Source organism: Neophocaena asiaeorientalis, unplaced genomic scaffold, assembly GCF_003031525.2.
Source record: "Neophocaena asiaeorientalis asiaeorientalis breed wild unplaced genomic scaffold, Neophocaena_asiaeorientalis_V1.1 scaffold294, whole genome shotgun sequence".
Taxonomy (NCBI): Eukaryota; Metazoa; Chordata; class Mammalia; order Artiodactyla; family Phocoenidae; genus Neophocaena; species Neophocaena asiaeorientalis.
The window spans coordinates 3,805,899-3,819,623 of NW_020173945.1; the positions used below are offsets into that span (position 1 = coordinate 3,805,899).

The window sequence follows — 13,725 nt, forward strand, 5'->3', positions numbered from 1 at the left end:
GAGTAGTTTGGGCTCGTGGTGGAGGGTAGGTGGAGAGGAAGGGTGGGCCTGACCTGAGAGAGGGAGCTGTAACAGTGTACTAGTGTAGTAAGGAACGCGCTGATGGCTGACGGTTGTTCGGTCTGCACCTAGAGCGCCCCTTCAGAATGTGGCAGCACCTTCATTCTGGGGATTTCTGATGGTCAGGTGGAGCCCGGCGGAGTCCATGGCTGTCGTGGGCCTGGTGAGGCACTTGGAGGGGTGGTTACTGTGAGAGTCCTTCCTAGCTGAAACTCCCCTTGGGGACTTTGAGAAAAGTCAGTTGTCCGGGTTCAGTGAGATGGCTACAGTCAGGGCTGTCATCTGGGGCTGTGGCTTTGGCTCATGTGAGAAGTTACTCCTGAGGATCAGTGAGTAGTAGAACCGTGTATTAATGCGTCTTTGGGACTCGGTGCCACGGGCTGGGTTCCGGGAGTGGGGAATTTGGCGTGCGGTGTAGTTATTAAAAGGGTATCCTTGGGACTGACGCCTGTGGAGGGTGGTGGAGGAAGCAGGAGCAGGCAGAGGGAGAGGGAGAGCTCTGACGGAGGCCCCCTGACAGCCTCTGCTCCAGAGCAGGCGGGGCCCTTCACAGCCGTCCCCAGTCAGGGGGGATGGTCAGGCCCTCCTGCTCTGCTCGACCAGTCGTCAGACGGGTCTGGCCTGAGGTGGGGCTCTGGGCAGCCCACACAGTCCCTGGAAGGGTTGAGAGCTGAAGGCCATCTGCGGAGAGCCCTCGCTGAGAGGGCATCTGGGCCATGTGTCCATCGCCCAGAGGAAAGACCACAGACACTTAGAGGCAAAAATCTGTTTTTAGCTGGTCCGCTGCCATGCTTGACTGACCATGCATGGTGGAGATCTGGCTTGGTGCGGATGGCTGTAAGGTTAACGCGGGAGATCGGAGGTTGACAGGGACACCTGTCCCTAGTGGTGAGGACCAGGGGTAGCTGCAAAACTGAAGCTTCTGTTCCTTTTCTTGGGATAGTGGGCCCAGTTCTGAAGGTGACGGGTGGAGTCACCTGTCCCTGGAATACTGTGGCCTGCCTCGGAGCAGCTGGCCAGTGTGAGGCTCTACCACACTGGCACCTTGGCCATACCAGCTTTTCATTTGCACCCCTGGGGTCATTCTCAAGGACATCCTCCAGGCTGCAACTGGAGAGATGCTTGCAGCAGCAGTCCCTGGAGGGTATAGAACAATCAGGTGTTTCTGGGCGAGGACTGAGGGCTGCTGTCTGCCCTGAATCCCGGGAGTCGGGGACACTGGGGAGAGAGCGTTTCAGATCTGCGCATTTCCTTTTGGCCCCAGCTCAGGTCTGGGCCTCTCTGGGAGCCATCACCGGTGCTTTCAGCCACAGGGCAGCGGGCCCTGCGTTTCCGGTGGACCCTTGTGGTTCCTCCGAGTCCGTCAATTTCTGAGTGATGATGCTCCCCACCTTCCAAAAAAGCCCCTGGGCAGAATGACCTCCTTTCTTGTCTGTCTTAAGCTTGGCACTTTTCATATAATGGGAACGTGATTGTGTGTCTCCCTGTCCTTTGACTTGTTCACGTGACAAAGATTTTAGTGCCTGGTGTGTGCCAGCCTCCTGTTAGTGGCCCCTGAAGACCTCAAGGGTCTCCAGGCAGGCTGGCAGGAAGCTTTTGCTAAATGTGGAGATTTGGAATTGAGCTGACTGAGTTCAGGGCCAGGGCTGGAGCTGGGAATGAATCTATAGCCATTGTCCCATCAACCCCTGTGCTCCATGTGGCTCCTGGTGTTCTCTTGTTTTAGCCGCTGTGGCGGCTCTCCATACTCTGAGCCTACTCTGCAGAGCAGAGAGGCCTGGCTGCCCTCCTGCATGGGCTTCCCAGCATCCAAGGTGCAGGTGTCTCCACGAGGTGCCACACGGGGCCTCCTTTGGCTGAGCACTTCTGTGTCCACATGAGCGGTCTGGTCATGTGGTATAGGAACGGCTCCGGTTCAGGGCGCTTCCTGGAAGAGTGGGCAAAAGAGAACCATTTATTGTTCTCCAGAGCTGCTCTCTCCATGCCAGGCCCTGCCCAGGACTCTGGTGGTGGGCTCAGGGTTGGCTTGTCATGTTGGCAGGGTATTCAGAGCATTTAGCAGCATTTGAAGCTGTGGCTGTGTGTTCCAATATGTGTTCTAAAAACGAGGGCAGTGGCCCAAAGAGGAGTCGTCCTGCTAACGTGGAGTAAGGCAGCTGGCCCAAGCCTAACCTTTAAATGCTTGGCTGCAGGGTTAAACACCACTGAAACTGCCCAGGGAATTTGGTGGCCCTCAGGTGTGCCGGATAGCCCAGGAATGGGGTGGGCAGGGAGGATCTGTAGAAGACACGTGAGGGCTCAAGTCAGCTTCGTCTGCTCATGTTGAAAGTGGGTGATACAAGGCTTGGGGATCCATTCCCAGAGACTGTGCTACGGGGGCTGTGCTGGTTTTCGGGGTTACATCCTAGCTTCCCCAGAGTGTGGACGGAGGGGGCCGTGAGTACTCTGGGCCTGCACTCTGCAGTATGCTGCTAGAAGGCCCTTGGACTGAGTGGAAGGGCTGATGTGGGGCTTGGTGGGGCTCTTGGGCAGTAGCCATGCCATCTCTGGGAATAGGATATGCTGCTGGGGCAACTGTCTCCCCCATAAGGGCACTGTGCATGGATGCTGGTGATGCAGAAGAGGTGCTCAAGGCATAAAGACAGAGGAGGCTGAGAGATAAAGTTCGAGTTCAAGAAATCAAAGAGGTAGTGGCTCAGGTGGAAAGAGGTAATCAAGTCTCATGGGACATAGCTGCCAGCTCTTCCTGGGTCAAAGGGCACAGCTGCCCTGCCTGGTGTTACCTGATGGGGCTCGGAGCTGGCTCTGTGCTAAGAACCATCTGCATCCATGATTGGCCGTTGTCTTAGTCCGCTCAGGCTACCGTAATAAAAGACCATAGACTGGGGGGCTTAACCAGCACACGTTTATTTCTCATGGGTCTGGAGGTTGGAAAGTCCAAGATCAGTTCCTGGTGAGGGCCCTCTTCCTGGCTTGTAAGCACCTGGTGTCTTTTCCCATAAGGGCATGAATCTCGTCATGAAGGCCCCACCCTCCTGACCTCATCTGACCCTAATTACCTCCCAAAGGCCCCACCTCATACCATTACATGGTGGGTAGGGGTTTAGGGCTTCAGCATAAGAACTTGGGCGGGGGACGCAGTTCAGTCCTCAGCACCTTTGGAATGCCTCAGTCCCCAGCTGTCTGAGGAGAAAGGCTCCTCGTGTCTCAGGTTTTTCACACTGAGAGTACTGCCATCCTGCTGGCAAGTGTGCTTGTTTGTCGAGCATTTCCTGAGCACTCCAAGTGTGCCAAGCTCAGGCCCAGGCACTGGGGTCCCAGGGCTGGGTCAGAATCTACAGCCCCCACCACCAAAAAGGCACAGGTTCAAGTGGCAGGCGGTGCGGAAACAGCTAGAGCACTGTGTTGTGGGCAGACTACGGCAGAAGGGGGTGAGTACGTGCTGTGTGGGGGCCATTGTGGTAATGGGGCGGATTTTGTAGTCTGAGATTTCAGGGCAGTCAGTCGTGCTTCAAGTGGGCTCTGTGGTGTGATGTGTAGTTGGAAAGGAGAAGCGTCTAATTTCTCAGGAGGAAGTTGTGCAGCCACTTAAGGTGCCCGGTGCCTCCCCAGAGGCTGGGCCCGTGAGCCGGAGAGGTGTTAGCATCTTTGGAACAGGCGCGACTCTAGCAGGTTAAAGATATCTGAACTTCTTGTTACCTTCCAGGTGGGGGTAGTGTCCTTTGGGCAGTGAGGTTATACAGGGGAGGACTGCTGCTTTGCCAAGAGGCCTCTTGAGCATGTAAAGCAAATCACTGGTTTCTTTGGTCATAGTCTGCTTGTAGGTGGATTCTGAGGTTATTACTATCGATGTCAATGAATCATTATTTGCCATCATTTAACTACTTGTCATTTGTGACAACTCCCTGAGAGGAACACTGCGTGGTAGTTCGTTTATCTTCCATACTGGGCTGGACTAAAATGCCAGGCATCTTTAGTGAAATCCTTCTGCCCCCAAGGTCGTATTCCTTGCCCACTCTGGTTCTTGGACCAGAAGTCTGCAGAGGCCCTGACTGTGGTGGGGGTCATCACTGGACTAGGTCTGAGGGCTCTCGTCTTTGGAGTTGAATTCTAGACCACAATGTAAAATTATTGAATCCGTCTGTGTAAATTAGCTGTGTGTAAATAGTTTAGCTTGGCAAAGTAGCCTACAGCAGTTTCTGTACCTGGAGGAATAAAACATTCAGAGGCCTAGGCCCCAGCTAGGACTTTTGGTGTAATTGGTCTGGATAGGGTGGGGTGGCAGGGTTTGCTCAGCAGGTGCTAGGTTGTGGGGATGGGTACACAGCTCCAAGTTTTACTAAAAATCATTGAATTATACACTTAAAGTTGGTCTATTTTATAGTATGTAAATTGTACCTCACCAAAGCTGTTTACTAAACAAACAAACAAAAGCAAAAAAGTTCCCCAGATGATTGTGTGCAGCCAGGGCGGAGAGCCCCTGTCCTCCAGCGAGCCGCCCTCTGGCCCGGAGCCTCTCACCCACACTGGGTCCTGGAATGCAGCACCCGCTTCTGGCGCTCAGTCACCACGGCACCCCGCTCAGCGCATCCCTGCCCTCCTGTGTCCGGGCCTCACCTCTTCCCTGTTCCTTGGCAGTAGACTGTCTTCGCAGATTTTGCACTTCTGTCATGTGGCCCCATTTCACATCCTCTGGGCATGTTTTCTATTTCACTGGGTTTTTGTAAAACTGAATGACCAGAGTTCTCATGACAGGAGTCAGGCTAGGCCCGCCAGAGAAAACTGGGTTCCAGTGGCCAGCATCAACCTCTCAAAAGAAGGGTCCTCAAGAAGAGTTTCTTGTGAATTCTTATCAACAAAAAGTTGAGTAATAGTGTAATAAATATGTAAACAGTATTCACCTTAAAACCATCTAGATTTAATTATATGGAGAGCATTTATTTAAAAGTGATTAATATGCATGACTCAGTTGATAAGAGGTGTGCTTTTTTGATAAAATGAGTGCCCTGTGTGGGCTGTTGGAGCAGAGCCTGGCTCGGACCCCATCCTGGTCGGAGGGCCGGAGTGGGTGGCCTCAGAGTGTTTCTTTACCCCGTGCCCTGCTAGAGTGAAAGGCGAAACTAAAGGTCACCATGGTCGTTGTAAGTACGATGCTGGTGAACCTTCCATAGGATCTTCATCATTTTGTTTTAAGTGCATATATTCTAGTGTACCATAGCACAAGACTGCCAGGACTGCAGTCCTTAGCTCCTCCCTCCTCTGCCTCACCTCACTTGTCTGGATACCCATCCCGAGTGCCTGGAACCCAGAGCTAATACATTTAGTGGGCCACCCGTCTCTACCGAGATTCTCAGCTAGCTGAGGTCAGAGGCCTGTGCCTTTCCTAAACCTTTAGCCTCAAAATAGCCATCTGTCAGTCTCCCCACTAACGCACTCAGCTTTACAAACATTGTGGCCTCTCCCTTCCCACCCATTCTCCCCCTCTCCACCCCCTGCTCTGCACTTGAAGGAGTCATTTGCTTCTTAGTGTTCTGTAGACTGGTTTCCTCTTTCCACTTACCTTCCTGTTGTTGTTGCTGTTGTTTTTTACATCTTTATTGGAGTATAATCGCTTTACAATGGTGTGTTAGTTTCTGCCTTATAACAAAGTGAATCAGTTGTACATATACATATGTTCCCATATCTCTTCCCTCTTGTGTCTCCCTCCCTCCGACCCTCCCTATCCCACCCCTCCAGGCTGTCACAAAGCACCAAGCTGATCTCCCTGTGCTGTGCGGTTGCTTCCCACCAGCTATCTACCTTACTGCCAACAAACACATGAAAGAACGCTCAACATCATTAATCATTAGAGAAATGCAAATCAAAACTACAATGAGATATCACCTCACACCGGTCAGAATGGCCACCTTCCTGTTGTTTTGAATGCCCTCAGCAGGGTCCGATCCACATCCCGTGGCCTTTGCCTCAGGCCTCATTCCCCTCGGACCAGTCTGTCCTCTGTACTGAATCATTCCTACTGTTCCTCCTGTCTCTCATCGGTGACTTTCCCTGCTCCTGTCCTCTGCTTTCTGCCAAAGTTCTTTCTTCTCACCAGTCTCTCCCCTTCGTTGGTCTCATGACGTCAGGTGGCATCACTCTGCAGGGGCGCCCCAGCCCTGGTCGTGCACCCAGACTTCAACTCTCCCACCCGCCCCCCTCAGCTTCCTCAGCCCTCAAGCCTCGGTGCCATCTCTGATTGACACACACACACACACACACACACACACACGACAGTTGGCAGAGCCTTCTGTCCTCTTTGCTGTTAGGCACGCTGGCTCTCCCCACCTCTGCTGAGTCCTTGCTGCCTCTCAGAGCACCCACCTCCCAGGTTGCCTGGCCTCCGCTTAGGTGTCCTCTTGAGGCAAAGCTTAGGAACTTTTGTTCAGAAACCTCCGCTGGCTCCTGTTGCTGCAGAATAAAGTGGAGAATTCTGCGCCCTCCACCATCCTGGCCCTGGTTTTCCACCTTGTTTCCCATTGCTCTGGCTGCACTGCATACTGTCTGGTTTCTGTGCTTGTCTGCGTTCTGTGCTTTTGCACATTGCTAACTTATCTCCTTGAAATACCCTTTTCCCCACCTCTATGGGACTGCATTCTACTGGTTCTTTAACGCCCAAATTGAGAACCTCCTCCTTCCTTTAGCCTCCGCAGCTGGAGAGTCGCCAGAGCACGTTATGTTATGTCAGAGGCGCAGACGACTTGCCTGCCCGGTTTCTTCTGGGTGCTCCCCCAGACCTCAGCTCGTTAATAGCAGGATTGGTGGGAGCTCTGCAGCTTTGTCCTGGCAGAGGGGTGCTGGGCTTGAATGCTGAATGAGTGACGGATAGAAGAGGTCCCAGAGGAGAGCGCTAGGGCTAAGGAATGTAGCTCCAAGGAGGAGGCTTCCTTGGGTATCAGCTTGCCCACAGAGGGCAGGGGCAGCACATGAGCCCCGCAGGAGGTAGAGAGTTTTCTCTCCCTGGAAAAGTTCTAGCGCAAACTGGGCAAGCCCTCACGGGAAGACAAATCCGGAAAAACTGGAAGAGGCAGAGATATAAATATAAATCAGATTTTGAGGGCAGTAGTTCCACTACTTGGGGGAACAAGATTTTCAAAAACGCTTTAGTGACTGTTTACCTATAGATAATTTCTATGTTAATTTTGAGTAGTTTTCATTCACGCGAAAGTAAAATTTCCAGGGCCCTCAACTGCACTTGCTGGCATCCTGCAAGTCACTTTGTATCTCTGAAAGCAACTTCCTGGCTTAAAGTCTAAACTTTAGACCAAATGTAGATTTCTGTTAATTCAGGTTTGTTTGTTTGTTTGTTTGTTTTCTTCATTGTTCTGGAGGGAATTGCCAGTTTAGAGCTGGTGATTTTATGTGGAGCAGTTGGCTAATATTAACAATAATCTCTTTGTTTCTACAGAGGTCGCAGAACTTGAAGCTAATTTACCTTGTAAGTATAGCGCCCCACACATCAAATGCTGTGAAACAATTGCATGGAGAAGCTTGTTTTATGTTTTGATAACTTTGCATAGCAAAAAGCCCGTTTTATATGTATGTTAGGAATAAACAGGATTTTTTTTGAGGCTCTGATAAGAAGGAAAATGTAGCACGGCAGTACTTCCTCTCCTTACTGTTTGTTGCAGAGGTGCGTTTGGTTAGGGTTTGTTCCTCTTAACACAGCATTCTGTCCCACGTCCTCTTTAGTGAAAAGGCATATAAATCAATGGTGGACAGTCCTATTTTTGTTAGTGACAGTACCATGTTTTTGGCCCGAGAAGTGCTTATTTGTCATTTATCATTGTGCCCGAGGTAGGACCCCTGTGCTGCTTTGATGTCTCCAGGTCGCCTCACCTTGCTAGGTCCTTCTTGCCCCAGCACACAGGGACTGACCGCGGGCCTCACTCTTCAGCAGGCCCGCTTACCAGCCAGTTAACTCCTGTGATACGTGTCAGTGTTTCTCTTTTCCCCTATCATTGATGCCTTCCCAAGCCATTATATTTTGTAAGACCATCAAAGTCTGAAAGCTTCGACCATTTTAGTACTTTTTGAAATTAGAACTTTTTATCATTATACTTGGTTAAGGCTGAATATATTTGTCAATATGAGTGAACTATTTTATACATGGGTCTCCTAGTCTGGGCGAATGCTCGAGAGAGTTTGATACGGAGGCCATCTGATACAGGGTGAGAGAGGGCCCATCCCACCCTCCACCTAAAGTTGGAAAGATAATTGTGGGGTGCAACCCTTAAGTGGTTGTGTAATCAGTGTGTAAGGGTAAGTACATATTGTTCCTTGAAAAATTATTTTTAATATATAGTATTTATATATGAGTATAGTGGGTTGTGCTATAAAATATATTTTAGTGTAAGTCAAAATGTCTGGATTTTTGATTTCAAAGTTGCTTGACTTCAAAGTTTTCTTCTAGTCAGAACTAGAAGGAAATATCTTGGATTTCTATTAAACGGTTATCTTTCCACCTACTGAAGTATTTACAACTGATTTGCTTTAAAACGTTCCAGGAAAACAAACAAATGACTGTGTGTGTGGGTAGGACAGACGAAGCAGGATTAGTAAAATACCGAAGCTGGGTGATGGGTTCATTATACTGGTCTCCCTCTTTTTCTCTATTCTTTTCAGATTATATAATAATCTAATAAGGTCCAATTAAAAAGGAAAATGAAGTAATCCTTCTATTTTCCACCCCCATCATATCTTCCCACTGGCCCTCCATCTTGAACATATATACACATGCAGACATTTAATCAAAGACCATAAAAAACTTCCAACTTACACCCAGTTTATTTTGTCCTTGTATGTTAATCTTACAGAGATTGTTGGTTTGTAACTAATAGAGTATAGTTTAGCTTTATCTAAATGTTTGGTTTAAAAACAATAAAACTATAATTGGCTTTCAAACCAGGACTTTAACTAAAAACCTTAGGTTTGGAAAAGGCATGCCCCATCTTCCTTGCCCTTATAGCTAAGATGTCAGATTTCTAAAACTACATGCTATATGCTTCCTTTCTCTTCTTCTCCCTGCCTATTCTCTCAAAGTGGGGGGACATATAAATCAGTTTATACAAGTAAGCCAGGCTTTCCAAAAGTATGCAACTCGCTAAAGAGGAAACAAGAAACCACCAAAGAATAGATCTTTACTATCTGATTAATAATCTTTCTAAAATATTAAGGCAAACAAAATAACTTGCCATATAGCAGTGCTGCTTAGTAATGATTCAGAACTAGTTCAGGTGCTCTGTTCATGTAAGTTTGTAGAGGTTTCTCTGTTTGCAAAAAGTAGAAGACATCTCTTTCAGATGGACGGAGATACCGTGAGAGCCTTAGCCTGTGCTTGCAGAGAGGAAAAGCTTAGTTCTGGAGTTTTAATAAAGCTGCTGCATTGAACTAAAGCAAGCTGACTTTTAACCTTTTGTTGTCATTGTTAGAACTTAAGACTTCTTTTTAGCTTTAAAATGTTTGGTTCTTTTTAGAAGTTTTATTGTTATTTTTAATCCATCTCGATAATTTCTTTATTCTTGGTGGGCCAGTCTATATTAGAAGGATTGATTTCTCCATCTGTACTTTTATTAAAACAAAGGAGAATACTAGACATTAAAAACAAATGGATGGTGCCAACTTTAACTAATCCATGAAACATTTCCTAAGCCCTTGTCATATGTTTCTGTTACATATATTTCACTAGAAAAATGGTGTTTATCTTTCCAAGTTAAGATTAGGAAAAACGAATGCCATTTAAATTATTCCACACAGTTCAAATGTGTGGTTTGGGTGAAAGCCTTGAACTCTTTGGCCCCTGGTTTCTTTATTTTGAAAACAAGGAAAATGACAATGTAATCTCTGAGACCCTTTCCTGTTCTTCTAGATGGAGTTACCTTTCACTCTGCAACTATTTTCTGAGGGATTAGTCAAAAAAAGAAACCCCACTAACAGTTTTGCATTGTTTTTATGTGTCATCTCTGGCATGTTCATGAAGTAATGAAATGAGGCATGAACTAGTTATTTTATTTTATTTTATTTTATTTTTTTGCAGTACGCGGGCCTGTCACTGTTGTGGCCTCTCCCGTTGCGGAGCGCAGGCTCAGCGGCCATGGCTCACGGGCCCAGCCGCTCCGCGGCATGTGGGATCTTCCCGGACCGGGGCACGAACCCGTGTCCCCTGCATCGGCAGGCGGACTCTCAGCCACTGTGCCACCAGGGAAGCCCATGAACTAGTTTTTAATTTGGGAACTAAACTTCCTTCTGTTGATAACCTGTGTGGTCTTGGGCCAGTCACTGAACTTCTCTGGACCTTCATGTCATCTCTCACAATTGATGATGTTAGATTAGATGGTCTCTAAGGCTGTTTCCAAGGCTAAATTTGAATTGTCCTATTTTTGATGAAAATCCATACCATGTAAAACTAGGCAGATATTTTCATCAGGACTTGTAAGAAATAGCGGACGACCCAAGGAATCTAGCATAATATTTTCCAGGTTTATAAAATACAGACAATTTCTACGTATATTCCCTCCACATTCCTTCAGTATTTATCCCTTGGGTATTTACCCCTCTTCTGCATCGTTGGTCTGAAGGAGGCAGATGTAGGATGTCTTGCCCTGTCTGCACCTCTGCAGTAGCTCTTCTCCAGTGGAACTACTTGGGTCTCCTGATCCAGACCGTTCTGGTTCAGTGCACATGTGATTAGAGTGTTGCCGTCCAAGTCAGCAGAGCATCCTGTCACCAGCAAACCAATCTGAATTATCGGTCGGGTTGTGAAGACATTAAAAAAAAAAAAAGAGGGCTTCCCTGGTGGCGCAGTGATGCAGGGGACACAGGTTTGTGCCCCAGTCTGGGAAGATCCCACATGCCGCAGAGGCTGCATGTCCGGAGCCTGTTGGTCTGCAACAGGAGAGGCCACAACAGTGAGAGGCCCGCGTACCGCAAAAAAAAAAAAAAAAAGAAAGAAAAAAGAAAAGCCGTGGTCTGGGTGTGAGCTACCTTAGCTGGTACAGTTACTTTTAACTTCTCTTTGTTGTGGCGGGTACAGATGACTGTGATGCTGGGTGAACAGACCAGAAGTTTAGCCTGGGCTCTTTTTCTGGTTTTTCTATGTTTAGTTAGCCTTTACCCACATACATTAATCTCCTTGAGGTACGGTTTCTTCTTTTCAAAGTAAAGTAGCATCATTCTTGAAATTAATGGAAAGATCTCCATTTTTAGGGACCATTTAAAGGGTTAAAGATAACATCCCAATTTGGAACTAACTAATAAAAAACTGTAAGGAGGAAAACACAGAGCAAATATCACTGGTTTGCAACTTCAGCACATTGGCATAATTATTATTAAACAAATAGGGGAAATATACCAGTTTAGTCTGTAGACTCAGCACCGTTAAACTTTCCCACGTGTTTCAAAGTTAGCCTCAACGTAAGGACTGCTGCTAACTGTCAGACCTTCCTGACGGCCTGTTTCTTTTGCAGGTACGTGTAAAGTGTATTTTCCTGATCCAAACAAGCTTCATTGCTTTCAGCTAACTGTCACCCCAGGTAATATTCTTACATGTGTAAGTATTAAAGTGATTTTCCAACAGCAAATTCCAAAGGCTTTTGAAATCTATAATATTTGGTTTGATTTGTCCTCCAACTTTTTGAAAGTTATGACGGTAATGACCATTCCATATGAAGACAAGATACATGCTGTAGTCCAGTAAAGCATAGGGAAGTGCTCTGAGGCATGTGGCGTGTGCCCAGTAACTAGGTGCAGACATTAACGCCCCCAGCGAATGACGCCGAAGGCTCCTGGTGTAGGGTGGAGAGTGTGAGCTCTGAGGACATAACTGGACCCAGATCCTGCTCTGCCATTTAGCAGCGGTGTGGCCGTGGCTGAACTGCTTAGGGACCTCTCAGCTGCAGCCCGCCCAGCCACAGAGTGGGGATCAAATAGAACCTATGTCGTGGGACCGTTTGGAGGATTAAATAGATAATGGGTGTGAAGCACTTCAGCCCGGCCTGTTACAGGCACCAGGAAGGAAGCAGGTTACCAGCTGTCCTTGTTAGCGCTGATCAAGTGTCCACGCTCCAAGTGCTCCGAGCTGGTAGGTGTTTCTCCTCGGTCACGCTGCGCAGCTAGAGGGAGGGCTTGGGTTTTTCCTGGTTACAGTGCCGCTCTGGGAGTTGCACGTTTCAACAGTGCAGCCCTCTGGCTTTATGTTGACAGTGGGTGTTACGGCCAGTGGAGCTGCTGTGGGCTGGGTGGTGAAGGAAGAAAGCAGGACAGAGGGAATTTACAAGAGGGGAAGCAGTGTTGTGGAGGAAGTGGAGGGTGTTATTTTATGTGGGGGAGGGAAAGGGAGTGAGAAACTGAGAATAATGAGTCACTAGCTAATTTAATTAAAAAGTGAAAGAATGCAGAATTTCAGTAGGTGGTAATGAACCCACAAATAACCCCTGGCATTGTCTCCCTGCAGGTAGGATGGTTTTTTCCCATGGAAGGTGTTGTACAGGAGAAATCCCATTTTCAAAACGTGCTTGAAAACTTTAAAAAATTCATTTAGTCTGTGTGGTGGTTCTGCAGACGACTCTGGGGCGTATCCATAAATTCAGTCTGGTACCATTTCCATTTCTAAGATGAGTGAGCACTAGGGTAGAGATACTAACATCAGGACATCGTTGTCAGAAACGGGCGTTCCACAAGCCTGACCTCGAGAGAGGACTGAAGCTCAGGACTTGTAACTGTGAAGTGATGGAGGTTCTAACCATTCTTTGACCACCTTCATAAACACATTGCAAGCTCTGCCCGTTTTAGTGAGGGATACTGAGCACACTGTTTCCAGGTGACCAGAGGTCACCATTATGAATGTCAGTTACTCTCACTGTTAAGCATTGCAGGGTGTTTTCAGAAATTGTGGCAATTAAGATCAGTCCTCTGTTTACTAAGTAGTCTCACACTTGAGGCTTTGTAGTAAAGATATTTTCCTCTCTCTGCCTTTTTGGGGCATTTGTGAGAGCTTTGTGATTCTCAGCTATTCAGAACCATGTTTGCTTTTGCCGGGCTTGTTACTGGCTTACATGAGTGAGTTTGTGTGGAGTCCAACCAGCCTCTGGATAGGTCTTGCTTTTGTGTGTTTTTTAACTGAATTTTTTTTACTAAATTACATGGATGTTGTTCTTACTGAGATTATGTCTATGACGCCATCTTTGATATTATTCTTGAAACTGCAGCACGATTGTTTGTTATAGTTTTTGTGTTCGCTCTTCCATCAGGTAAAGAAGGAATTTGTGTTTTGGTGCCTGTAACTGCTTAGTACTTGAGCATTTATATTTGTGGAAGTGCGCACATGGCGTTTTGTGTGGCGTGCTCTTCAGGTGCTGTGTGTGTGCCCATGTTGTGTGGTGTCAGTGACTCAGAAAGCTGCTGTGGCTCTTGTCCTTTGTTATTAAGTGAAGCATGGCAGAGATCCGCCAACGCTAAAATCTTGCCCAACATCCTGGTTTTTTAAAAAACTTTTTGGAGTCGTGCTCTTCTTAGTTATTAAAGAAAAATAGGTCTAAGTAGTAAAGTTTTAACAGTATATGGAGCAGATGGTATTGAAACTGGCTCATTTGCAGCCAGTAATACTGGGGCTGAGTCTGAAAACTCAGTAAT

At 47.4% G+C, this 13,725-nt stretch overlaps 1 protein-coding gene across 2 annotated transcripts in view; it reads left to right on the top strand.

The window, feature by feature from the left end:
- Nucleotides 1-13,725, top strand: part of UBE2F (ubiquitin conjugating enzyme E2 F (putative)) — a 51,339-nt gene that overhangs the window by 7,810 nt on the left and 29,804 nt on the right. For both annotated transcript variants that reach the window (XM_024752762.1, XM_024752763.1), the window contains exons 3-4: nucleotides 7,505-7,534; nucleotides 11,562-11,627. In XM_024752762.1, coding sequence (XP_024608530.1) covers nucleotides 7,505-7,534; nucleotides 11,562-11,627 — 96 coding nt within the window. The remainder of the gene's footprint in view (nucleotides 1-7,504; nucleotides 7,535-11,561; nucleotides 11,628-13,725) is intronic.